The 27,973-nt window shown below is 47.8% G+C and overlaps 1 protein-coding gene across 15 annotated transcripts in view; it reads right to left on the reverse strand.

Annotated features, from left to right (window-relative positions):
- ZNF70 (zinc finger protein 70) overlaps positions 1–27,973 on the reverse strand; it is a 59,019-nt gene that overhangs the window by 28,056 nt on the left and 2,990 nt on the right. For 5 of the 15 annotated variants that reach the window (XR_007145851.1, XR_007145853.1, XR_007145855.1 and 2 more), the window contains exons 2-3: positions 27,451–27,500; positions 9,954–10,045 (exon numbers count right to left, since the gene is read on the reverse strand). Coding sequence is in view for 8 of the 15 variants with exons in the window: in XM_047828050.1 (XP_047684006.1) it covers positions 26,037–27,383 (1,347 nt within the window). In the remaining 7 variants the exon portion in view is untranslated. Of the gene's footprint in view, positions 1–9,949; positions 10,046–22,744; positions 27,501–27,973 lie in introns of those variants that run through there. The other 10 variants (XM_047828050.1, XM_047828051.1, XM_047828049.1 and 7 more) reach the window with 4 other exon arrangements.

Consider the following 27,973-nt stretch of genomic DNA (forward strand, 5'->3'; position numbering starts at 1 on the left):
GCAGAGGATGGGGCCTACCTGAGCTCACATAGAACTGCTCCTGTATGGAGAGCTGCCCTCTGCCAAGCACCAGGCATGCTCACGTGGGGTGACCTCCCTCTGTCATTCTGTGGCCCCAACTCCCTTTCAGAAGCGCAGAAAGGAAGCCCAAGAGTGGATGGCAGGCTGAGCCGGGGCTGCAGACCCCAGTGACGGTCCCTCTACCCATGGGTGACTAGAGGGAGGGCCAGCAGGCAAAGGTCCTGGGGGAAACTCTGTGGTAGGAGCCCATACCCCAGATTTGGGCAGGCTGGGATCCTCACCCACATGCAGCCTTTCTCAGCCCTTGACCTTGGGTGACATGCAAACCCTCTGTGGGCCTCAGTTTCCTCAGCTGTACAAGGGGGAGATAACTAGTCTCTCCCCCACAGGGTAAGTGTGGGGGTTCAAGACAATGTCTGTGATGTACCTGATCCACAATGACCCTCACTAACCCCGCCCCCCCCCCCCCCCCCCCCAGCTACTGCTGTCATCTCCTGGGCTCTTGCCCAGGGGATGCCTCTGACATGCTATGTGACTGTGAGCAAGTTGCTTCCCCTTTCTGGGCTCCAACGTTTCCCTCTGCCCAAGGACTGCTGGGTGAGAGGCTTCAAGGGCCAGCCTGCCAGGAAATAGGAGGATAACTACATAAAGGAATTTGGCATGGAGGCCCTGGGCCTGCAGGGGCAGTGAGGCATAAAGCTAAAGGGGGTTAGAGTAAGTTGCCTCCCCCAATTCTAGTGGCCTTGCTGGCCACCCATGGGAACCCCCAAGCTAAAGTTAATCTTAACTTTGATCTAAACCAGAACTCAGGATGATAAAAGGGGAGAAATAAGGGGAAGAGAAACTGATCCTATGGTCAGCGGGGCGTGGGACAGGTGACAAACAGAGCCAGGTGTGGCCCAGGAAGGGGACAAGCAGATTCAAGGCTATAGCTGGAGGTTTGTGTAGCTCACAAGAGAGGGTAGCAGAGTCCTCACCCTACACTCAGCCCTCTCCCCACCCCAGCCTGGGCCTGGTGCTGGCCCCTGGCTGCCTCCCTGAGCTCTGCTCAGAATCCTGGAATCCTAGAGGGCATACCTCTGGGTCTCTCACCTCTTTCTTCCAGGACCTTCACTGAGTGCAGTCTCTTCCTAGGACTGCAGACTCTTTATCTCATCTTCCACTCAGTACCTGGTAACTGCAAGGCTACCAAGAAAGTTTGAAGGAAGGAAGGAAGGAAGGAAGGAAGGAAGGAAGGAAGGAAGGGGTGAATAGATAGATATGTGCATGGGTGAATGATTGATGGATGTGTGGGTGGATGGCTGGATGGATGGATGGGTAGCTGGGTGGGTGGGTGGGTGCATGAACAGAGATAGGTGGATGATTGATAGATGTGTGGGTAGATGGGTGGATGTGTAGATAGATGGATGGATGATTGATGGATAGGTGATGAGTAAATGTATTGATGAGTTCATGGGTAGGTTAGTAATTGGATGGGTAAATGGGTGGATAGATAGTTGGGTGGGTGGATAGATCCTAACCATGAGAAACACAGAAACTTGGTGCCTGGCAGTTCTGTGCAAAGTGACTGAACCCGACACTTGGGTTCTGATGCTGATGCTGACTTGAGTGTGACCTTGGGGCCATCACCACCTGAATGCACTAGCAATGAGCAATCCCAAAAAGGAAATTAAGACAATCCCACTGACAATAACATCAGAAAGAATACAGTTCCTAGGAACACATTTAACCAAGCTGGTGTGAGGTTTGTGCACTGAAAGATGGAAATGCAAGCACCCTGAAGAGCCAAAAATATCTTGAGGGGCGCCTGTATGGCTCAGTCAGTTGAATGTCCAACTCTTAATTTCAGGTCAGGTCATGCTCCCAGGGTCATGGGATAGAGCCCCATGTTGGGCTCCATGCTGAACCCATGGGGCCTGCGTGGGATTCTCTCTCTCCCTCTGCCTCTCTTCCCCACTCACGCTCTCTCTCTCTCTCGCTCTCTCTCTCTCCTTCTCAAATAAAATTTTAAAAAGTATCTTGAAAATGAAGAACAAAGTTGGAGAACTCACACTTTCCAATTTCAATGCTTAGTAAAAGAGACAGTAACCAAAATGCAGTCCTGGCATAAGAATAAGGATCGATGCAATGGAATTGAGAGTCCAGAAATGAAACTATACACCTGAGCCAACTGATTTTTTTAAACAATTTTTTTAGAGAAGTTTTAAGCTCACAGCAAAATTAAGAGGAAGGTGCGGGAATTTTCTGTTTACTGCCTGCCGCCACACATGCACAGCCTCCCTATTATCAGTCTCCCCCTCCAGAGGGTGCTTGTGTCACAACTGATGGACCTACATTGACCCGTCATTATTGTCCAAAGCCTAGAGTTTACATTATGGTTCACTTTTGGTATTGTGCCTTCAAAGGTTTGGAGTCAGCCAAAGGACCTGGAGGGGCTAATCTTGGGAGGAAAGATCCAGGCCTGGGAGATATTTCTCTCCTATCTTGGGACCATCCTGATGGAAAGTAGTCTCTGGGGCCCCTAAACTTCAGGCTCAGGTGGAAGCAATAGAGTGTGGACGAGCTCAGCTCAACATAAGGGAAAATCGCCTTATTTGTATTCTGAGTTCTTGTTAAAATACAATTCGTTCATCTTGGTCTTTAGTTTAAAAATAACAACGGCTCACTCCAAATAATGTAGAAAGTACAGAAACGCGAACAGGAGAGAAAATCCCCCCCTCATACTTTGCCCAGAAGAGCCACTGCTGATATTTTGATGTACTTCCTCTACTTTAACCGTAAACTAGAACAACCATAAAAAGTATACATAAAATGTATTTGTAAAGTTTAAAAAGTAATAATAAAATAGGTCATGTACCACCTTAGAATCTGAACATGACCAGGATCTCAGGAGCCCTTGCGTTAACCATCTCTATACTTTTTCCCATAGTTTTATGTCCTCTGGGTGCCATTGAAACAACTGTTTTTCAGCTTCATCTGTTTTTGAACTTCATATAGATTCAGTGAGACTGCATGTGTTTTCTCTCTCTCAAGACTGTGTCTTTCATATCCATCCATGTTGAGGCTCCTCTTCACTGCTGGTGGAGGAGCCACCACCTGGCTGTGTGCCCAGTCCTTGGTGACACTAGGCAGGTCTGCCTGAGGAGCCGGCCCGCCACCACCTCTGGAGCCCCAAGTGAGGGTTTCTTCGGGGCTCTATCATCATGCAACCTATTGTTTTGATTTGTTTTGTCTTTAAAAATGGAGACAGCTTAGTTTTTTTCCTGTTATAAAGAGGAATACAAAGATTCTTTTAAAATAAAACAGAAGAAAAGTATAAAGAAATTGCTAGCACAGCCTGGAGACTGTGCTGGTTGTATCTGGTGTATGTCCTTCCAGACTTGACCTTGCATTTCACATAGACAACAAATAGATGATAGATGATAGGTAGATAGATAGACGATAGATAGAGAGCTTTCTTTTGTCACTGAAAAGCACACCCACCCAGGGGCAGGTAAACCTGGGCGTGCATCACACTTGTGAACCTGAGGTTCTAACAACACTCAGGCAGCCTGTTCTGGGTCCCACTAGCGCCACCATTCCATACAAGATGCAGCCAACACCCCTAGCCTCCATCCCTATGCACTTGTCCCACCACTGACTTTGAGTTGACCATTGCCACACTGATCAAAGGTCATGCCTGTCTAAGGCTCTGGAAGCATGTTACAGACTGACTTCCAGAAAGGCAGCACCCCACTCCTCAGAGCCCAGAAGGCCCCCCTGGAACCTAAGGAAGGGACAGCACGGACATGGATAGACAGGCACCCAAGGACATTGCCCTTCTATCTGTCCCACCCTGACTCTTGCTCTGCTCTGAGGCAGGAGGCAGAGAGGGGCTCTGAGGTTTCTTCCCAGTTCCTGGGGGCATCCACCACAGAGTGGTCCCTCCTCAGGAGGTCTCAGAGGAGGCAACCTCTCCCCAATGGTTGCCTCTCCCCAATGGTGTTTCCTTGGCAGCACCGAGCCCCAGGTGGAAGGAGAAGGCTTGGGACTGTGAGCTCTGGGGGGTGCTGGGAGGGTGTGAGGGCTGCGAGTGGGGGGCTGTGGACCGGGGTCTGTGGGGTCTGCACATGTTGGGCTGTGGGAAGGCGCAAGAGGCCTGCTGCTGGTCCCCACAGTCAGGGCCCCAGGAGGTATTTGGTCTCCTCTGCCCGAGATAACACATGGCTGCTCAGTTTCTGAGGCCAGAGGCCCAAGTCTGGCCTTCCTGGGGCACCTGCCCTTGATGTGGAGGTTGGAGGGAGGTTGGAGCCTCCAGCAGCAGGGCCTGGGGCTCCCACTCTGGGAATGGGTCTGAAAGCCTTGGCTGTCAGGCCCAGCAGGGGCCCCAGTTGCCCCAGGAGACAGAGGGGAGCTTGAAGGGGGTGGGGTCAATGGGACCTTAGAGACTGGGCTCCACCCACTCAGCTTTCACAGCAGAAACTGAGGCCCACAGGGGGCAAAGGACTTGCCTAGGTTACACTGTGAGCCTGGCTACCAGCTTCTAGGCCCAGTGCTCTCCATCACATGGCACTCACATGTCCTTGGCCCTGAGGGGCCCCCTCTCTGCTGGGCCTCAGCCCTGTAACCTGCACCCTGAGACACAGCATCGCTTCTGGGCTGTGGAGCTGAAGCACATTCAAACACATCCTGGCTCCGTTGGCACTTGTCACTGTGCAAATCAATAAAGGGAAACCTCACTAAAGTGGACCCTGGAGGATAGAAGGCGAGGCCAGAAAAGAGAGCTGTACCACTCAATGTCAATTATAGGGAGAACAGTCAGTTACAGACCTCAAATGAAGAATCATCAACAGAAAAGAATGACCACAATTACAGGCCCAAAGGGACAAGACGTACCTTGAAACTTCTGTAATAAACCCACCCCGTCTGCAACTCAGCCAATGAGAAACTATCCTCACCCTCCCCTCCAGCCACCTCTCCTTCAAGGCCTGGGGGAGCCGAGTGAGCCCACTACCCCACACCCACATTCCAGGTTCCTTCTGATGGGCCAGGCCCACCCTCCTAGCACTGCCCTAGCCCAAACACCTCAGGTCCACGCCTGAGGAGAGGAGCTTGGGTCTGTCAGGAGCTGATGGCCAAGTGGTCAGGAGCCCAGCCAGGAAGTCACCATGCATGGTGCAGAGGTATCACCCACACAAGGATGTCACCATCTTACCCAGCTGTCCTCCATGGGCCACATGGTGTCCTGGCTACATTCCTGGCCAAGACATCCCTGTACAATGCTCTGTCTCTCTCTGTCTCTGTCTCTGTCTCTCTCTCTCTCTCTCACACACACACACACACACACACACACACACACACACACACACACATTCGGGTTCCCAGGATCCTCCCAGAGCCCCAATGCTGGGCCTTCTCCCAGGGGAGGGGTGGGACAGAGGAGCTTAGGGTCTTGAACCTCCAGGTCCCCCCAACACAGGGTGCACAGACTGCCCCCCCCATAAGGGAAGAAAGCATCATGGGGAAAAGGAATTTCCAGACCAGAGGGTCCCTGAGAGGGGTCTCCTCCATGCTAGATGCGGGGGAAACACAAAAATACCAAGAACACTGACATGGTTGTGGCACACTCACCACACATAAGCAACAAATCCTAACCTGTGGTCAAGCAGCTCCCAGCTTTCCGTAAGAGAAGAAAAACAGCTGGCCAAGCTGGACTCCCTTGTTCTGCCCTTGTCTCCTAGTTCTATGTACTCCCTATTCTTGGAAAGAAACCCAGCGTCATTCATTACACACGTAGCTACTGATCTGCTCTGAAGCCTGGCATTGCTTTAGGCCCTGGGGACATGACTGTGCTGAGACCAAGTCTGAAGCAAAGTTCCAGTGGGTGGCAGAGGTCAGAACAAAGACATGTTATGTTGTAGTATGTGGTGTGATGAGTTCTTTAGGAAAAGGGAGAGGTTAAGGGAAGAGTGTGGCAACTGTTAGCTTAGATGGACGGTCAGGAGAGGCTACTCCTGAAGGAAGTGAGAGGATCAGCCAGGGAAGGTGCTTGGGGAAGAGTGCTCCCTTGCAGAAGGAACAGCAAGTGCAAAGGTCCTGGGGAGGGATGTGCCTGACAAATTGCAGGAACAGCAAGGAGGCCAGTGTGGCCTGATTACAAGGAAGGCTGGGAGGCGGCAGAGGGAGCCAGAGTGTCCTTGGGGCCTTGCAATTTGTGCAGAGCATCTTGAATTTTGTTCCAAGTTTTCAAATGTACCCGAACATCATGTCGACATATCTTGTTCCTTCTAACTTTCTACGTATAATCAACCAGGCTCTAACCACTGAGCTCATGGCTCCGTGTGTGAATAGACAGCATGGTACTGGCCATCCGGGTAGATGGATGAACATTTGGGCAGGTCCCATTCCTCCTTCACAAACACTGGCCCAGGGAACCCCTGCGCATCTGTGGTGCACACAGCAGACCTAGAACTGCAGAGACACAGGGAGTCTCTATTCCTACAACCGCGGGGACATGGGATGTCTATGTTCACTTTGCTATGAGCCAGCTCTTAGGAGCAGCCGGACTAATTTACTGCCTGGAGACAGGTCATGGCCCCACTCTCCACGTTCGTGCGCTTCCTTTGATTTTTGACGTTCCCAGGTTGCTGCCCCCGCGGTGTGCATCACCCCCCACCCCCTCCCCCTCCTCGGGCCCCGCCGCAGCACTGGGAACCCGGGTAAAGCCCACTGGCGTCAATCGGCAGTCACTAAGTCCCGCCGTCCTTGTCCTCATTCTACCCTGCCTAATATGACCCTGGATTCTGGAACTTCAGTTTCCCGTGGCCTCACTCGGAATTCCCTGAGCCCTCCCCGCGGTCCTGGTCTCCGCTCCTTCGTGTCCGCGCCCTGGAGCCCCCACCTGAGCATCTAGCGAGGGGACAGAGACCCCTTGCGACCGAAAAGGGTAAGGTGGGTCCAGGAGCCCGGGTGGGGCTGCCGGGGGCTAGAGAGGGATGGCGTGGGGCGACCCTCGGAGAGCACAGAGAACCCCGGACCACCTCCCTGGGACTCACGCTGTGGACAGAAGCTGGGCTAGCGGTGTGCCCAGAGGGGGGCCCTCTCCGGATCGCCCCCCAGTGTGGGCAGGGCAGCCCGGCTTCTGGGGTTGAAGGCAGGAGGGTCCTGGAGCCCAAGGAACACCTCTTCCTCTCAAGCTGCAGACCGCCGCCGGCCCCGCCCACTCTCCCACCAGGTTCCCATCCTGCCTGGGGTTCTCTTTCTTAGCCCGAGGTTCTTCCGTGTATAGTAAGGGTCCTCCCTTGGCTCCAGAGGACCAGTGAATGAGAGTGAAACAGTGTGAGGCTTGGACAGGAGGGTGAGGAGTCAAGAAAGTGCTTGTCTAAGGGATTGTGTGTGGGGTGAGTGTTTGTAGGCGTCTGGGTGTAAGCAAGTGTGAATGTATGTAGGTGATGTTCATTCCTCTCCCAGCTGATTCACATATACCTCTTTCTCTTCCCCTCAAAGAAAAACCAGAGCCGCAGGGAAGTTTGTGAAAATTAATAAAGGGAAACTTTCCTGAAATGGAGTGGCAGCAGCTCTCAAGACTTACCACTAGACTCAAGGGTTGTCAGTTACTGATCCTCAACAGAAGCATCAACAGGAAAGAATCATCAATTATAGGCCTCAACAGAGAAAGCTGGGCATTGTATCTCCTACAAGAAACTGACCACCCAGCTACTCCGCCAATGAGAAGGCTTCATCACCCTGAACGCTTGTCTTTCTCCAATGATCTCCTTCAAAACAACCCCTCCCAACTTCCTCCTTCTCCATATGATAATGTTTCTCTCCTTTGTTGGACTAGCCTATGGTTGTTTCCCCAGCTTGAATTGCAGTATTCTGGTATTCCCTAATAAACCCATTTTTGCTGGGAACATGAAATGCTTTTTTAAGGTCAACATTACTTGGAGATCAGAAGTAGGATCCAGAGAAGACCCCCCCCCCCCAACAATTCCGAGGCTGGTGAGCAAACAGGTGATGGTACCCGCAGAGCTCACTGCTTTCTTGTTGAGTTTGAGGATAAGTCTCTCCTGGATTTGGAGCTCCACTTTCTGCATTTTGAGCTTTCTAGGATTCATTTGGGATTGATTTTAGAGCTTTCTTTGTTCTTTCTGAGAGTACTCATTTGGACTTTGGTCCAATTTCCTATTTATGTTATTTTATTATTATTATTTTAAACGTTTATTTATTTTTGAGACAGAGAGAGACAGAGCATGAACAGGGGAGGGGCAGAGAGAGAGGGAGACACAGAATCTGAAACAGGCTCCAGGCTCTGAGCTGTCAGCACAGAGCCTGACGCGAGGCTCGAACTCACGGACTGTGAGATCATGACCTGAGCCGAAGTCGGACACTTAACTGACCAAGCCACCCAGGTGCCCCTATTTATTTATTTTAGAGAGAGAGGGCAAGTGAGGGAGAAGGGCAGAGAGAGAGAAAATCCTTTTTTTTTAATTTTAAATTTATTTTGGGAAAGAGAGAGTGCACATGTGTACACAACCAGGGGGAGGGGCAGAGAGAGAAGAGAAAGAATATCCTAAGCAGGCTCTGGGGCTTGAACTCACCAATGGTAAGATAATGACCTGAACTGAAATCAAGAGTTGGATACTTAACTAAGTCACCAGGTGCCCTGAGAGGGGGGTGGGGGAGAAAGAAGGAGGAAAAGAGAATCTTAAGCAGACTACACCCTCAGTGCGGAGCCTGATGTGGGGCTGAATCCCAAGGCCCTGGGATCACAACTTGAGCCAAAATCAAGAGTTGTAGGCTCAACCGCCTTAGCTACCCAGGTGCCCCTGTCCAACTCCTTTTTAGAACCAGCTATTTCTATTGAAACTGTCCTAGCCCTTGGTCTGATTTCTTTTGGAACCAGACTGTGCCTATTAAAACTGTGTTGTTTATGAATTTTTCTGCTCTAGATAAAAACCTCTAAGAAATGGGGTCCCAGCCCTCTAAATGCTTTAAGAGGGCCCTCCCCTTCTGGGACCCTGGCCAGTTTTATCTTTAAAAACTGTGCACATTTCTCATGCACATTTCTAACTAAATGGACTGACTTGATCAAAAGTAATTTAAGAACACCCATGGCCATTATGGAGAATTTGAGGCCACTCTGGCCATCATGGGGATTTTTCAGTCTCTCCATACGTCCTTTTCTCAAAACTGAATTGGGCAGCCATGCTTCTAAAATTGTCAAAACTGAATGGATGGTATTCAGTTCTATTTGGATTGGTTTTGAAGCTTTCAAATATTATCAGGAATCTAAAATTATCTCTGCAAAATACAGTTCCTAGGCTGAGACAAAGACAAAAAGGCATCTGAGGCCTGTTTTCCCCTCCCTGTTTTCTTTGTCTCCAAATACACAGCAGCCATTTCATCAGGCCCCACTTCGGGTGCTATCTTCTTCCCCTCTGCACCACCTCCATCTCCTCTATTTCCTCAGTTTCCCCATCCAATTATCCTGCCCAAATGTCCTGAACCTCTCCTTGCTCCATCCTACCTTGAACCTATCAGAACCTGCCCCTTTATTTTATTTTTTTAGTGTTTTACTTACTTTTGAGAGAAAGAAAGAGAGAGAGGCCAAGCACAAGCTGGAGATGGGCAGAGAGAGAGGGAGACACAGAATCAGAAGCAGGCTCCAGGCTCCAAGCCATCAGCACAGAGCCCAATGTGGGGCTTGAACTCACAAACTGTGAGATCATGATCTGAGCTGAAGTCGGACGCTTAACCTACTGAGCTACCCAGGCACCCCAGAACCTGTCCCTTTAAAGTCAAACCTTCTGAGGATCCAAATTAATGCCAAATATCTTCCGTTCCCGGGACTAAGGCCGAATTTGGAGCCATAATCAAAGTGTTTCCTAAAGTGACTGAGGATCCCCATAAGTTTGCTGAGGATTTTAATAGAGTTGTTAAAACTTACCAACCTCATCTCTCAGATTTGGACCAGTTAATCCAGTGTTTGTTGGTGAGGGGCAGGCCAAACATTGGGGGATGAAACTTGCCCAATGGGAACATCCTGAAAGAGAAAAACAAAACCTAACTTTTAACAAACATGTTAGAACACTAGCTGAAAACCTCCAGTGAGCTTGTACAATAGCTTTGCGTAAGCTTGTTGATTGGAATGAAATTCAGGCTTGCTCACAAAAATTTGATGGATCTGTTTGTGACTATTGTAATCAACATTTGTTTGTTTTCAAAGAATATTCTGGTCTTCCTTTAGATGTTGAAAACACTCGGGTCACCTTAATGCCATGTTTATTAAGGGGCTGAACTGGGATCTTTCTCTTTTAGTTAAAACAACCAGGATGCAATGGGAGACTATGTCCCCTCCAGATATAATCAGTTTGACAAACCAGCTTTCACACCCCAGATGAGACACCTAGAAGAAACACTTCTAAAATTCTTAATTTTCACCTCTTACCAGTGGAGGCCCCCGGACAAAACCAAAGGCCTCATGGTCTGTGCTGTTACTGCAGAGACCCAGGACATGGGGGAAAAGATTGTTACAAAGTGAAGTGTTCCAGATGCCTTCAGCCCTCTAGTCAGCTTCTCCAATGTCCTAATTCCCAAGGATAGGGCTCTGCCCAATCCTCCTTCTTAATTGTCTCAGAGAAACAATGCTCCAGATTGGCAATAAATCTCTCTGTTGTTATTTTAATTTAAGGTTATTTATTTTGAGAGAGAGAGGCAGAAAGGGGCAGAGAGAGAGGATCCCAAGCATGCTCTGCACTGTCAGCACAGAGCCCGATGCAGGGCTCGATCTCATGAACCATAAGGTCATGACCTGAGCCAAAACCAAGAGTTGGACGCTTAACCGACTGGGCCACCCAAGTGCCCCTCTCTGTCATTGTTGACCCTGGAGCTACACTCTTGGTACTCAACCCCACTGCTGTAAAGCAGCCTCTTCCTCAGAGTACTAAAGCAGCTCAAATACTAGGGGGCTCTAATAAATCTCTAAAGGTTCCTGTCTCAAAACCTATCCCCTTTTGCTAAGGTGCTTTGAGAGATACCCACTCTTTTCTTCTTAGTTCCTCTGCTCGTAATCATTTTGGGGGCTGAGATTTCTTTTTTAGGGAATGGGGGGGGGGGACAAGATTTATTAGGAAATATCAAAGGGGAGAACTAGTTCTAGAATTTGACAATGGTAATAAAAAAAGCCAACCAGGTCAATTAAATGACACTTTGACATCCTTCATTTTCTCTATCTTGGATGGGATGATAGCAGAGTCTGGGGACACTGAAAATGTGTCCCTATTGAATCACTTACCATCCCCTTTAAGGGCAAAATCTCCACAGTGAACTTCTTTCAACATTCAAATAGATCCCTGAAACCTCTCCCCCAAATTAGTCAATACCCTATAAATAAAGAACCCTTCAAGGCATCAAGCCCATAACAGAAGATTGTAAGGCTCAGGACCTCATTATCCCCTGTTCTAGTCCCTAAAATACACTTATTTTACCTGTGAGGAAGCCCATTGGTGGAGACAGAGGTTTGTCCAGGGCATCTGAGCAATGAATAACATTGTTATCCCTTAGCACCCTGTCTTCCTAACCCCCACCTGCTAACTGGCATCTGTTCGCCCTGAAAGCCAATTTTTCCACTGTAATTGATCTGTGCAGTGTGTTTTCAGTAATCCAGTTGATAGAAATAGCCAATATCTTTTTGCTTTCACTTGGGAAGAACGGTAATACACCCAGACAGTGATGCCCCAGGGTTTCACAGAGAATCCTTACTTTTCACAAATCTCAAAAGCTGATTTGGACGACAGAATGTTTTCTGCAGGCTCTACTTTGTTGTAACACACAGATGATTTGCTTCTCTGCTCCCTTTCCCAAACCTCTTCACAGGAAAACAATATCTACCTGTTAAAACCTTTGGCCCTAGAGGGCCATAAAGTCCTCAAAGAAAAATTGCAGTTCACTCCAACTCAGATTTGATACCTAGAGCACCTGATCTTGGAACAAGGACTACATTTGGATCTAGGTAGGCTTTGTGGCAGCCTGAAATCTGAAATTCCCCAAACCTAACACTAAGTGCCAGTTATGAGGTTTTCTTGGACTGCCTGTCTACTGTTGAAATTGGACTCGAAACTTCTCTTTTCTGGCTCAACCTCTAAATGCTTTACTAAGAAATGACAAACCTGGCCTTCTTATTTAGAAAAATTGGGACAACATAGTTTGGGAGACAAAAACCCCCATTCTTGGGCACCCTAATTATTGCCTTCCCTTTTTTTCCTTTTATGTGAGAGGGAAGGGAATACCTTTGGAGTACTTGCCTAAAAACATGGAGACAATCATTAGCCCATAAGGTACCCTAGCCAACAACTGGACCCTGTGGCATGGGGATATCCCCCATTGCCCCAGAGCCATTCCTGCCACTGCCCTTTCGGCTAAGACTACTGAAGAGGTAATTGTGAGGTCCCCTTTAATCATCCCTGTGCCCCATGCAGTAGAAGCCCTCCTAAATTCTCATCAGTCAATACTCTTCAGCCAGCTGCCTCACTTCCTAGGGGATCCTCTTGCAGCCTGCTCCCCCTAGAACTCCTTCTTGCTGCAGTAACCTTAACCTGGCTATTGTTCCTCCTTCATGGACAAGACCCCTTGTAACAGCTTAACACTGACAGATCACCTTTTGACTCCCCATGACAGTTTGTTAGCAATTCCTTTAAATTTTTGTTTACGTTTTTATTTATTTTTGAGACAGAGAGAGACATAGCATGAACAGGGGAGGGTCAGAGAGAGGGAGACACAGAATCCGAAACAGGCTCCAGGCTCTGAGCTGTCAGCACAGAGCCCGATGTGGGGCTCGAACTCACGGACTGTGAGATCATGACCTGAGCCGAAGTCGGACGCCCAACTGACTGAGCCACCCAGGCACCCCTGTTAGCAATTCCTTTAACCACTGCATATTTTCCAGGGTTTACCGATGGGTTTCATAGAAGTATGAAAGTATTAATTAATTAATTAATTAATTAATTAATATAAATAAAATAAAGTATGAAAATAGTAAATATTGTGCTGGGTATGCTATTGCAACTCCTTCTGAACTTGAGACCACACCTTTACCTTTAGCTACTTCCTCAACAGGCTGAGATTTACCCCCTTACTCAAGCTTGTATCTTACCAATGGTGAACTGCAAATGTTTATACCCATATTTCGTATGCCTTTTGGGTTACTCATGACTTTGGAATGTTATGGAAACAGCAACGTTATGTAAGGTTTCCTTACCTCTAATGGGGATAAAATCTAAAGTGGCTCCTGTGTCAAAAATTTATTAGATGCCATACACATGGCTGGTAGTTCTCGTTATTGTTAACGTACCTGGGCATTCCAGACTGGACTCCCTGGAAGCCAAAGGAAATCACCTTGCTGATATTTCTGGCAAAAATGATGCTGTTAAAAAAACAATGACTAAACCTTTCTCATGGTCCAAAGAGATGTTCTCCCAAATGATCATTTGGAAAAATTGACACCCAACAATTGGCCCCAGAAAAGGAAAACCAATATTGGAAATCTAATAGTTGTTGGTTTGGGGGGCCTGGGTGGCTCAATTGGTTAAGTGTCCAACTCTTGATTTTGGCCCAGGTCATGTTACCAGGGTAGTGGGACTGAGCCCTGCATCAGGCTCCACGCTGAGCATGGAGGTTACTTAAGATTCTCTCTCTCTGGGCCCCTGGGTGGCTCAGTCAGTTAAGCGTCTGACTTTGGCTCAGGTCATGATCTCATGGTTCAGGAGTTTGAGCCCCACATCAGGGTCTCTGCTAGCAGCATAGAGCCTGCCTCAGATCTTCTGTCTCCCACTCTCTCTGCCCCTTCTGCATGCACATGCACGGTCCCTCTCTCTCAAAAATATATAAACATTAAAAAAAAAAAGATTCTCTCCCTCTCTCTAAAATAATTAATTAATTAATTAATTGTTGTTGGTTTGATAAAAAGAGAGAACTCTGATTTATCAGGATGATAAATAACAATTTGGCCTGTTCAGAAATTCTAGATTTCCTACTACCTACCACTGCACATGCATTAAAACATTGGTGCACTGACAAAATTATGGCATTCGTGAACCAATATTGGTGGGGAAATATTAATAAGGCTGCAAAAAATGTCTACCTCACTTGTCCCAACTGTCCAAAGTACAGTCCAGGGAACCTTGTTTAAACTGTTCCCAGACACTTTAAACTGCCCACTGGATCATTTGAAGTTTGGCAAATAGATTTCATACAGCTTCTCTGGTCTCATGGATATAAATGTGTTTTAGTCATGGTTTGTAGGATTTCTCACCAGGCCAAAGTTTCCCATTGTAGACAGACCATTGCTGCTTCTACAGCTAAAATTCTGTTAGAAAATATTATCCCTACCTGTGGAACCCCTTTAGAATTTCATAATAATCAGGGAACCCATTTTGCTGATTGATTTGCTTCAGCAAGTGTATTTGGCCAATTATACAACACTTCCATTGTACATATCAACCTCAATCCTCAGGATAGTTGAACATACTAATGGCACTATTAAGACACGACTGGCAAAAGTTGTAGAGACCCTACACATATATGGCTGAAAGCATTGCAATCAGTCCTTCTACATCTCAGATCTATCCTCTTTGGAATTTGGAGACTCTCACCCTTTGAGAGGGTCACAAGACCTCAAATGCACTTGGCCCCTCCCTCCTTTGACCCACAATTGAAGGAGATATATTTCAATATCGTAAAGGTTTAGTTGCTTCTATTAAAAATAACTATGCTTCAGTAGAGCAGTCTTTTCACTGTGTACTCCCAGGAGATTAAGACCTTAAGCATCACGCCTTGCAATCTGGAGATATTGTCTATTGGAAAAGATACCTTCAGAAAGACTCCCTTCAACCTTGCTGGAAAGGTCCTTAAAAGGGGCTGCTAACCAACCCTTGTGCTGCCAAACTCCAGGGAACAGACTCTTGGATTCACGTAACACGTGTAAAGAAAGTACCAAAATCTCACTGGACCTGTACAGCATCTGGTGACCTGGAACTGAAGCAGACGACATCTGACACTTTCCCTTTCCCAAGATGTCCAGACAAGGCCTGTTAGAAGGCTCAAGATTAACAGAAGATTGTGCTTTTCATCTGGACCATTGAATAACTCTGGATTCTTACCCAAGTTCATGGTTTCTGAATTTATTAGACTGTATCATGGATAATACATTCAGTTCCATTTTGAGATAACAGTGCTGTTTTAAAATGTCTTTAAGGTTTTGCTGTTTTGCAAAAAGTTCATCAGCTATTGCTTCATGTTTAGACCTGCACTACATTGTCCCCAATGCACTTGGTTAATTCTGTAAGTGTGCTTTTGCAGTATTCATTATTCTGTTTTCATGACTGCTTTAAAGTGGGGAATTCCAGGAGGCATACATGACTCCGGGTTTGCCTCCACAAGAACTTTTCTCCCCTAAGTTATAATAAGTGCCAAGAAATATTTTCAGTTGGCTATCTTCATACCTAGGGTTCTGAAACCCTAGGATCATCATGCAATTTGGAATTATCATATGATGTTTCATTTTGTACTTGTTGGCTGTCCAACCTTTATAAAAAGGATGTGTCCAAGAAGGAGATGATCTCCAGTGTTTACGATCTTGATAAATACGGACTATAGTTGGGAAGTGCCTGAGAGTTTTCCTGCTCCACCTCCTTGTTACTTGAACATGACCTCAGTAGATTTCCAATTTGTACAACTTCTCTACATTGTGACACATGACACCCAGGAAAGGTCCTGGCACTGAGGAACAAAAGACCACTGAAAACCTGACTCTCAGGGCACCTGGGTGGCTCAGTCAGTTGAGCATCTGACTTCAGCTCAGGTCACTATCTCAGGGCTCTTGGGTTTGAGCCCCATGTTGGGCTTTGCTCTGATGGCATGTAGACTGCTTCAGATTCTCTGTCTCCATCTCTCTCTGCCCCTTCCCTGCTCATGCTCTATCAAAAATAAACATTTTTTAAAAATTAAAAGAAGACATGGCTCTTGATCAGCAATGCTTTCAGAGAAAGATCTTCATCAAAAAGACAAAATGTGAAAATTAATAAAGGGCAAACCTCACTGAGTTGGAGTCGGGAAGCCAGAAGAGGGAAGCTCTCATGCCATACCAAGACTCAAAAGTTTTCGATTACTTTTGAGTAATTCTTCTACAAAAGAAGAATCCTCAATAGGAAAGAATCAATTACAGGCTCACAGGAAAAGAGGAACATTGCATCTCCTACAAAAAATTGACTACCCCAGAAACTCAGGCAGTGAGAAATGGCCATCACCCAGAACTCTTGCCTTTCTCCAATGGAGTTTCATTTATCTTTTTTTAATAGAAGTTCTATTTCTTTAAAAGTTTATTTATTTTGAGAGGGAGAGACCGGGGAGGGTCAGAGAGATAAGGAGAGAGAGAATCCCAAGCAGGCTCTGCACCATCAGCACAGAGCCCAACATGGGGCTCGAACTCATGAACCGTGAGATCATGACCTGAGCCAAAGTCAAGAGTCAGACACTCAACTGACAGAGCCACCAGGTGCCCCTCCAATGGACTTTCATTTAAAATAGTCCCTCCATGGGGCGCCTGGGTGGCGCCTGGGTGGCGCAGTCGGTTGGGCGTCCGACTTCGGCCAGGTCACGATCTCGCGGTCCGTGAGTTCGAGCCCCGCGTCAGGCTCTGGGCTGATGGCTCAGAGCCTGGAGCCTGTTTCCGATTCTGTGTCTCCCTCTCTCTCTGCCCCTCCCCCGTTCATGCTCTGTCTCTCTCTGTCCCAAAAATAAATAAACGTTGAAAAAAAAAATTAAAAAAAAAATAATAAAATAAAATAAAATAGTCCCTCCCAACTTCCTCTCTTTCTTTTCAATAATATAATGTTCCTCTGCTTTGTTTGCTGGACCAGCCAACGATTTTTGCCGTAGCTTACTTGTCACAGACTGCAATTCCCTGCTATGAGTAATCCTATCTTTTGCTGGTAAAATAACGGTGGCTGCCTATTTTTAAGGTCAACAAATTAAAGTAGTAAAAACAGGTTTTATTCAGGGACTATTGGAATAGGAGGAAAGAGACCTCAGTATAGAACCAGGCTCATTTCAAATACAGCATGGGCAGGTGGGGATTTGTTGCCAAGGCAAAAGGCAAGGGGGCAGTGGATAGAAGATTACTAAGAGGGGAGACCATGGTAAGGGGGATTCTGGCTAACCCGACCTAACAGGATTCTTTACTGAAGACAGGCCAGGGTGATCAGACCTTACCTGGGGGATGGCAGAGGAAGAGGAACCCAATCAGAATTGAGTGTGGGGGGATTCTGGTTAGATGGACTTCAGAGAGTTCTTGCTAATATCAGATAATAGAAGGAAGTGCACAGATGAGCCTAGGAAAAGGTTCAGGAGCCTGACTGCAGTTCCATCCAGCAAAGAGTCTTTGTCAAGATTCACACACCCATTTGATATCCTGTAACTTAGATACTGAAATAGAAGATTACCCACTATTAATACATCTAGTGTTAGATTGTATGGAAATGGGGGGGCTGTTATTATAAACGCATGTAGATGTAGGGGTGCCTGTCTGGCTCAGTTGGTGGAGCATGTGACTCCTGATCTCAGGGTTGTGGGTTTAAGCCCCATATTGGGTGTAGAGAGAACTTAAAAATAAAATTCTAGGGGTATCTGGGTGGCTCAGTTGGTTAAGTGTCTTGATTTCAGCTCAGGTCATGATCTCACAGTTGGGAGATTGAGCCCTGAGTCGGGTTCTGCACTGAACAAGGAGTCTGTTTAAGATTCTCTCTCTCCCTCTCCTTCGTCCCTGTCCCCACTTGCACCCGTGTTGGGTTCTGTGCTAACAGTGTGAAGCCTGCTTGGGATTCTTTCACTCCCTCTCTCTCTGCCCCTCCCTTGCTCGTGCTCTCTTAATTTCAAATTAAATATTAAAAAAATTGTTTTTAATCTTAAAATAGATATTCACATAGAAACAAGAAAGACATGCCAGTAAGTACTAACCTACTTACTTGGTTAGAGCTGGTGTTTATTGTTCCCACTGCCCATTCTGTATTCCCTTTGCCCTCAGCAAGCACCTCAGCTGGTCAGGGTTACTTGTCCAGTGGGGTAACCCAAATCTCCATTCTTGAGGGTCTAGGACATGAGCACTCCTGCTTGAAGGAGTCGGGAGTAGTTGGCATTAACTATCATCATGGGATGAAGGTACCCTGAGGTCCTCAGAGTTCCAGACACATTCCTTCCAGCCCCCAATACCTGACAGTCAGACCAATCACCCGTGCCCAATTGTTCACTGGTATGAGATGCCCACAGTGGCCAAGGGGGTGGCCTCTTGTGTGCTTGGAAGAAGCCTGCTTCTCTTGGGAATGAAAACTTCTAAACTAGTAGAGCCCAAAGTTGGGCTGACATTCTTGCTGGTGGTGTCCCAGGCTGGTGAAACCTTGGTGAGGGGGGGTAAGCGGCACTCAAACTGGTTTTCTGGTTACATGTTTCTGGTTACTAGCATCATTGTGTTGTATTCCAAGAACATAATTTATACTTCAGCCCTTTGACATCTGCCGATTCTGTTCTTTATAGCCCAGCATGTATGCACTTTTTGTTTTGTGTGCCTTGGAAACAATGTGTTCTGCACTCAGCATGTGCTGCTCCATGGATGACTAGGAGGTTAACTGTCTTGTTCAAGTCTTCTCTAGCCTTTTCCATTTACAGCACACTTGTTCTGTTAGTTCCTGGCAGGGATGTGTAAAAATCTGGTAGCACCCATGCATCCGGTAGGAGTCCCCAAGCTTGGTTTCCTGTGGAGGTGGAGGTTGGATGCCCAGCAGCTGCCTCCCCTCTGGCTTCAGACCCGCAGAATGGCTGAAGCAAAGGTGAGAAGGAGATGCTGGATCTGCTCCTGTGGAGAGGCCAGAGGGGAGGTAGCTGCTGGGCATCCCATAGGCTGGTGTGCACCCCACAGGTAGGTGGGGTCCTGTTTCTCTGATCTCTGCCAGGCAGACTCCCAGCACCCCCTGGTGACCTCTTGCTTCATGTCAGATACTTAGCCCTGGAATGCACTGAGGTCTCAGACAAGGAGACCTTGTCCGCTGCTGCCCTGGACAGTTCTCCTCTGTCTCTATGGATTGGCTGGTCTCTTTGTCTCCCTCCCTGTCACTCTCCTGCTGCAGGTACTATGGGGAAACAGGCTCCTGCCAGCATTCTCCCCTTCAGTGTCTGAGAACACAAAATGCCAAGGACTTCTGTTGCCATCTTGGAACTGATTCCAGGCTCTCCCTGCTTCACTCTTCTATGAACTAGCCTTCCCTTGAAATTCCGGCTGGGCCCTGGCTCCATCATAGTGGGAAGAAACCAAGGACCAGGTGAGATTCAGTCACTGTGAGAGTCTGAGATTTGGTTGTCCTGGTCAGGGGCTAGGCTGTGGAGAGTGAGGGCTCAGTCAAAACCATAGTTAGGGTGCTTGCAAAGTCATTTTTAGGAGGACTGTAAATATGTCAGGTGTTGAGATGATGTGAAAGTGTCATAGTGTGACATAAAGGAGAATAGTCACCCTATCTTGGACCCACTCTATCTTTTCATTCTCCACTAACCAGAGTGCTGGCCCTGACCCTAAACTTGGTCTTCCTCCCTGGTCCAGCTGCACCTGACACCTAGAATACAGCACAGGGCTGGGGAAGGTTGTGTGGGGGAGGGGAGCCTGGCCTTCTCAGAATAGCTAATCCTGGAGAAGGATGCCCCATCTTCAGCCCATGCTCTTTCCATGGGTGAGAGATGGGTGTACCCTTAGGGACACCCTTCCACCAGAGGAAGGCATGTTCCAGAACATAGGGGTTCAGTGTGGCTGGAGCGTGGAGGGCCTGGGTGAGGAGGAGGGTGTCACATCAGGAAGGGCCTACAGGCTGGCCTCAAAACTTAGGCTGACAGAAACCAACAGGGGTGTTTGAGGAAGGTAGTGACCCCATCAGAGAGTAGAATGCTTACTCTGACTGCCAAGGGGAGAAAGCCAGGAGGGGAAGTCTGGCCAGTGGTAGGAGGCCAGGGAGGGGGTGGTGCAGCAGGCCAGCAGTGGATGGCAGCAGCCCAAGGTGGGAGCAAATGACAGGAAGAGGTGGCATCAAGAGATACTAAGGGCAAGACTTGGGGGGGGGGGGATGGAAATCAGTGAATGAGAAGGCACAGCAGGAAGTGGTTTCTAGCTCTTGGCTTGAAATCAGTCTGGAGAAAAGAACAGGTGATAGAGAGAGGATTGAAAAGCATTCTTGACATGCAGAACAGGCAGGAGTAAGTCTCTTGTGCACATAGCACTTGCTCCACAGCGCAGTATGGGACCCGGTGGCAGGTTCCTCCCCTACAGGGCTGTCAGATAGAAAGGAAGATGGGCAGAGAGGCCCCTGTTGGAGACCTCCAGGATGGGCTATCAGAAAGGAAAGACCTTGGGCTTTATTTATAAGACCAGATAAAATCTCACTAGCCTCCAAGAAGGCAACTAACTCTACCCCCTTTTCACTCCCACCATGAACCCAGGATAGCTCTTAACTTTTGGGGGTGCCTGTGGTCCTGGGAGACCTATCCAGAACCACACAAGGTGCCACTTCCTTTTTCTTGAAGATGAGGCAACATGAAGGCTACATAAGGAGCACATTGTTACTTGGCTGCTTGTGACTCCTTCTCTCATTTCTGGTGTGGACCTGGAAGACCTAAGTGAGGTGCAGGGAGCAGAAAGAGTAGTGCATCCAGTTATCTCTGGGGAAGAGAAGAGTTAGCCTGGCTAAGGGTGGTGGCAAAAGGAAGACACTTCACTTGGGGAGCTCTTGTAAGAGCCTTTCACAGGTTTGCAGGTTGTCACCAGGTGCTCTGGACCTCAGAGGGAGGACACCCCCCAGGGGGGAGGCCACAGACACTGGAGGTCTTCAGCATGTGCCCCCCACCAGCATTCGGAGGACTGTGCAGTTGTATGGCCTGTACTACAGGAGGGATGGTCCATGTCCTGACACCCCAATTCCACACTCACCAGGCAACCTTCTGATGCAGTTTCCTGGGCTATTAGATACTGAAGATGGGGTTCTCCATCCAAAAAGGGCTTCTCTTTTCCTACCCCCAGTAAATCTGTGCATCAACATTCTGGCAAATATATATATTCACCTTGTGTAATGTTGGCAAATGTCAACTTGCCCCTCAAGGGCTGAGCAACTCAGCAACTTGCCCCTCAAAGGCTGAGCAACTCAGCACACTGAGAGTATATGGTTTTCACTTCGGCTGGTAGTGACTAAACCACTCTTCACCTTGGAGAAGTCCTGGCAACAAGTAACCAAGGCTCCAGCATAACATCCGGAATTGTTCTTCCCTATGGCTGCCAGGTAGATCTAACACTAATTCGCCACACCTTTGGTAAGTCATTGGCGTCAGTTTCCCCATCTGCCAAGAGGAGTGGCCAGAGTGACCATATTCTTGATCCTTTGCAATTATGACAGTGCTTTTCTCCCACCATGGAGAGGGGGAAAGGGAAGGCTGACAGGGAACCCACCTGGGACAGACGGGTGATGGGGATGGAGGTTATGAGATCAAATTACCATACAGGTTCACTCAGGGAGCATGGGACGGATCTGTGATGTCTAATTCTCGCTATATCTGGCAATATTTTCTAAAAAGCAAAGCACCTAGGTTATGTTGAAAGAACGCTGGGAGTAAGAACAGAAAATTAAAGAAATCTTTCAAAACACTAATAGTATAAGAATCTTCTACGCCCCCAGTTTGCCATGAAAGTTTGTATTTCTTACTCCTCTGAGCTCCACAAGGCTGTGAGGTGGCCTCATTCCTCCGTGTTACAGCCAAAAACACTGAAGCCAGAGATAGTTAGAGTGGGTTCAGGACAGAGCCTGGCACTGACGAAGACAGGGAGAAGCAGGTGTGCCCAATGGTGGAGCCTCTAGCCTACCCAGAGATGATACTCCACACATGGTTAATAACTCCTAGAGATAAGAGATTAAAAGACATGGCCTTTCTGGGTTAAATATGTTAATATATGTTAAAATATAAATATGAAGATAATTTATACCTTACTCTAAATGATAATGATAACTTCTTACATAAAAAGAAAAAGAATTATAGAAAGAATCAGAAAACAAAATCCAACACTTTGCTGTTTATAAGCTATACAGCAAAGCACATGCACAAATTTTAAAAATAAAATGCTGAGCTAAATAAACTCATGCAAATGCAAAGTGAAAAAAGCCAGGGTCTTCAATTATGATATCTGAAGAAGAGAAATTTCAGCTAGAAGCCTTAAGAAAGGCAAGGAGGGTACTAAAAGGCACAATTTTTCAATATATTACTGTTCAATATATATGTTCCAAATATCATGGTACTTACTTAGTGATACCCTGCCTACTTCTCAAAAAGGATTGGAGAGAACTGTACATCTAATATTACAAGGACATACATAAAATAGAAACAAAGTGAAACAGAAATAGGTAGGGTAAGAAACACATCAGACCATGATTTGACCAGGCCAATGAGTGTTCTTAACTATTTTGGGGTCACAGAGCCTTTCCAAAATGTCGTGAATGCTACAGATACCCCACCCCACGCCCAGCCCCAAGCAATTCATTCATGGACATAACCACACAGCTTTGTTTGATCCCTCTACACAACCTCCAAAATAGATCTGCATGCTCATGGACTCCTAGGCAATCTGCAGACCCCAGGTTAAGAACTTGTAAAGTAAGCAACAGAGAAGGTGTGAATTTGAATACAGTAATTTAAAAACTGAGTTCACAAATAGAAGTGATAGAGTAAAAATACATTTCTTGAGAGTACACAAATGCTTTATAAAAATGGATCATATATTCAGGCCCAGAGAAGTTCTATGGACACTTAGAAATGTTGACACCACAGTACAGTAAGATGACAGCAATGACCTATGCATTCATTACGTGGAAATATAAAAAATAACACTTGGGCCAAAAGGAGATTCCTAATAACAAAAAATAGCACATGTCAAAGTGACAGAGGACAGAAAAAGCTCTGAGAAAAAAGTCGTAGACCAAAGTAACTACTTTTACTAGAAACATTAAAAATACAATTAACTGTATCTAAATAATTAATCTTAGAAATGTGAAGTATTAAGTCAAAAAAAAAAAGAGAGAGAGAGAGATGGAATACATACAGTTGGACAAAACAATTCAATTAGTAAACAAAACCAAGAGTTGGAGCTTTACAAGACTCAACGTCTGTCATAAGAAGAAAAAAAGTAAGACAACCAAACAAAAATGACAAGTAAATTCAAGGGCGATTAAAATATTACCAGGATGTTCTATTACACTGTTCAAGAACCTAAATAAAATGAAGGATTTGAAAACACATAAAACAGTGAAGAAATGTGAAAAGAAAGGACTAGGTTCTGCTCACGCTTTGAAAAGTACCTGGTCTTACCATAGTTCTGTGAGGACCCGTCAACTATTCAGAAAGGGGGTCTCATTCCCCACGTTCCATAAATTGTTGAAAGGAGGGAGGAGAGGGTGGGGGGAGGAGGAGGACAAAGTGCATATTCCAAAATGCAAGAACCACATAAAACAGTGGAGAGAAGCTGGGAGTGGAGAGAGCGTCTGGGCTGGTGGCCAGGAACTCCCTGTGGTTTGTTCAGAAGGGGCAAACCAGGTTGGCTGAAATGGGGGCTTATGTGCAGAAAAGCCCTTGCAGGTTGGTTTTAAGGAGAGTGGTGACATGTGCAAAGAGATGCTTTAAGAAAATCGATTTGGCTGGGGTGTGCAGAGGCACACGGAAAGAGACAGCAAATGTAGGACCCAGATGACTGCCCAATAAAGAGAGGCCGAGGCCGGGCCCAGGTAAGGCCAAATAGGGGATGGCCGAGGAGGTAGATCTAGGGGAGGGGTCTGCTGTCCCACCCACGCTGAACAGGCGTCTTGATTCTCTCTGCACTCATGGTAAATGACTGAAGACCCTCAGCACAGGCCACCTGCAGGAGACAGCCAGGGGCCACCCAGTTAGGCCAGTCTAGCTAGTGGTACAGCAGGTTCTAGGGGACCTGACCAACTGGCGGTGCTATGTTTCACACACTCCTTCAAGGAGAAGAGCTGGACGGGAGCAACTGCTGTTCTCCAGGCTGGGACTCCCACTGTGATCCCCCAGCTGGAGACCAGTCCTCTGAAAATTCCTAGCCTGCCAAGTCCCACTTACTAACAACTATGACTTGCTCATTTTTATTCATCAAAACTATACATAACTGCCAAGCCAACCCCTTGATTAGCTGAAATAGCCAGCATTACCATGATGGGGTTATGGGATTCCAGCCATCAACTTTTGGAAAACTTCAAAATAGCTCAGACTGCCTCTGAGGAGCCTGGGGGAGTGTAGCACCAAAGAGATCCCAGTGGCCAAATGAAGGCCTGAGCACCTGGGACACTTACCAACTAGCCAGACACAGCACTGCCTGAGCCCATTCCTGGGGGATGGGAGGCATGGGGACTGAGACAGAACTGCCACCTTCAAGCTCTGCTCATGGCAAGCAGGCCTGACATTTGGGTGATGCTAGGGTTGCACGGATGCCCAGCAGAGGGCTCACACCCTGGCTGGAAAGCCCTAATCACCTGGGGAGCTTTAAAAACACACCCCTGTCTGAGCCCCTCCTCTGGGGATGCCGACTGAGTTGGTCTTGGCAGGACACAGGCGATGGTACTTCTGGAACAATACCCAGGGAGAGGACAGCCCGAAGCATGGGACACAGGCCACACAGACCATGCTGCTGCTAGGGGGAGGTTCAGGATGGCATCTGGGAAGGGTTCCTGTCTGGGACAAGGCCCAGGGTGCAGGCTGGAGGGAGTGAAGGAAAGCCTAAGCTCTGGTTTAATGGGAGGGCCTGCTGTGAGCCCGGCCACCTGGAAAACAGACAGGGTTGCCTTTCAGATCTCTGAGTGGGACAAGGGTCACACTGGGTCTCCACCCACCTTCAACTGCCAGTCGCCAAAGCACTTTCATGGGTGGTTTCATGGCGAACAGGAGCCTTGGACCCTCAGAGGTACGTGGCCAGGTCCCACCATCCGCATCTCACAGATAGGGAAACCGAGCCTTGGAGCCTCCTCAAGGCCACTGGAATAGGAGGGGCAGAACTGGGACCTCTGACTGAATCGCCCTGCTTCCTATGTCCCCCAGCACTGGAAGCCAGACCAGACACGGGCCCTGCTGACAACCAAGGCATACCGTGGTCTTGGGGGCCCTGGGTCTTATAGAGGGGTTATCACTGGAGGGCACTAATTCCTTGTGCCAGGCTGAGTCCAAGGCAGTGTCAAACATCCTCTGGCCCATGGAATGAAACCTCAACCCTCTTGTGAAAGAGCCACCTGCCAAAGACCAACCTCACTCTAATCCAGAACAGAGATTAAAACACCACACCAGGGACTTGCCACCCTCTCCCTCAACCCCAGAACGAATGCTTCCAGACCCTCCCTTTCTTCTGTAGCCTGTTTCGATTGTCCCCACCAATGCCCAAGCCAGGTGAAAGATTCCATTTTGCTGCTAATGTATCTACTTTTGGATTCATCTTCCTTCAGCTGATTTGGACTATGAGCAGAGTTCTGTCTTCTAAAAGTGCCAAACTGCAACCTGATGTTAAAAGAGTTCACCTGACATTCTTGTGTGTTTAACTCAACTTTCTCCCTCTGGCGTTCATTCTTCTGAATTTTGGCAAAGGTGAAGAGACGGCAAAATTCAGTCTCCTGGGCTTGGGAGTCAAACATGAACAATCGAAGGCCAGCTCTCTTTTTTGGGCAGGCCTCCATTTTAGCAGCTTTCCTGTTAGTTTACCCTCCCTTCCACTCTGTAAACCTGCTGAGTGTGGGGCACCCAGCTGGCCAAGAGGGGGCCTTGCTGCTAGTGTGGATGGCCAGGAGCACCTAGGTTGACATATTTCTTTTTGGCCCTGGGATCAGGGGGGTGGGTGGGGTCTCAGAGACAAAGCTATGGGGTGTGGGCTCCATCTGGGAAAGGGTTTCGAGCTTTGGTGTGAGCTCTTCTTTCTAGAGCTTCTCCCCAGCATGGATTTTCTGGTGCCGAATAAGGTGTGAGCTTCCCCTGAAGGACTTGCCACATTTGTTACACTCATAGGGCTTCTCTCTGGTGTGGGTTTTATAGTGCTCGATCAGGGCTGACCTGTGCCGGAAGGCCTTGCCGCACTCGTTGCACGTGTAGGGTTTCTTCCCTGTGTGGATTCTCTGGTGCTGAATCAGTGCCGAGCTGTGGCAAAAGGCCTTCCCACACTGGCCGCACTCATAGGGCTTCTCCCCGGTGTGGATGCGCTGGTGCTCGATGAGGGATGAGCTCTGGCTGAAGGCCTTACCACACTTATGGCATTTGTAGGGTTTCTCGCCAGTGTGCGTCTTCCGATGCTCAATGAGGTTGGAGCTCTGGCTGAAGGCCTTCCCGCACTCTTCACATTTGTAAGGTTTCTTCCCCGTGTGAATCCGCTGGTGCCGAATCAGGTGGGACCTGTGACAGAAGGCTTTCCCGCAGAGCTCACACTCGTGAGGCTTTTTCAGGGTGTGGATTTTGCGGTGCTGGCTCAGGCCGGAACTCTGGTTGAAGGATTTCCCGCATTCCTTACACTGATAAGGTTTCTCACCCGTGTGAATGCGCTCGTGTTTTCGGAGACTTGAGCTCCGGCTGAAATCTTTCCCACATTCCCTACACTCGTATGGTCTCTTCCCAGTGTGGGTTTTCTGGTGTTGCGTGAGGGCTGAACTCTGGCGAAACGCTTTTCCGCATTCCTGGCATTCGTAGGGCTTCTCCCCCGTGTGGATTATCTGATGTCTGAGAAGGTGCGAGCTCTGGCTGAAGGCCTTCCCGCACTCACAACACTCGTAGGGCTTCTCCCCGGTGTGAATCACCAGGTGCCGGAGAAGGTGGGAGCTCTGGCTGAAGGCCTTCCCACATTCCCGACACGCGTAGGGTTTTGCTGGCGGCGCAGTTCTGTGAGGTTCGTTAGGTCCTGCGTGCACCCTGCTCACCTGTTCACAGTCACGTCTACTGGGTTCTTCTCCACTGTGGATTATCTGACACATACTAAGGTCTGATTTCTGGAGGAAGGTTTGGCCGAAAAGGTCATCGTCCTGGGGTCTGTGTACCAGGGGGGTACTCTGATGCTGAACAGGGCTTGAGCACAGACTAAAATTGCCCTCATAATCGTCATGTTCCTCGTCCTGCTCCCCAAGAGGGATCTCCTTATAAATAACAGCCATTTGCTCTAAGCCTCTTTCCTGAAGAAAAGGGTCCCCCAGGTCCTCCTCTGGGAAAAGTTCTTGCTGCATCTCTAATCTGTCCTCAAACACAAAGGTCTCACCAAGCTTGGCTGCTGGGGGAACCTCCATTGTGAATCTAGTATCACCCCCAATGACTGTATTTCTTAAAAGATGGTCTTCTTAAGGACACACTTACTGTTCTCGTCACCTGGGAAGAAACCAAGGGACACTGTCAAGTCTCCAAATCTGAAAAGAAACCAAGGGACATTGTCAAGTCTGCAAATCAAGTACCTAGTAAGTGCCTCCTTCCTGTGTCATATTCTATTGTGGACATAACAAAATAAGCAGAAGATACAATTTTGCCCTTGAGATGATCCCCACTGAATTAGCAGTTTGATTTATCAGAAACAACTACAGGGGTCCCTGAGTGGCTCAGTTGTTGAGCGTCCAACTTCGGCTCAGATCATGATCTCACAGTTTGTGAGTTAGAGCCCCGCATCGGGCTTGCTGCTGTCAGTATAGAGCCCACTTTGGATCCTCTGTCCCTGTCTCTCTCTCTCTCTGCCCCCCCCACTCACAATCTCTCTCTCTCTCTCTCTCTCTCTCTCAAAAAATACAAAATTTAAAAAAAACTACAAAAAAGACAGAATCAAGTGCCACATTGTAGTGTCTAGAATCGAAAGGCTGAGGTTGTTCTGAAAGGCAGACTAGAATAGGAA

This window comes from Prionailurus viverrinus, chromosome D3, assembly GCF_022837055.1.
Source record: "Prionailurus viverrinus isolate Anna chromosome D3, UM_Priviv_1.0, whole genome shotgun sequence".
NCBI classification, from domain to species: Eukaryota; Metazoa; Chordata; class Mammalia; order Carnivora; family Felidae; genus Prionailurus; species Prionailurus viverrinus.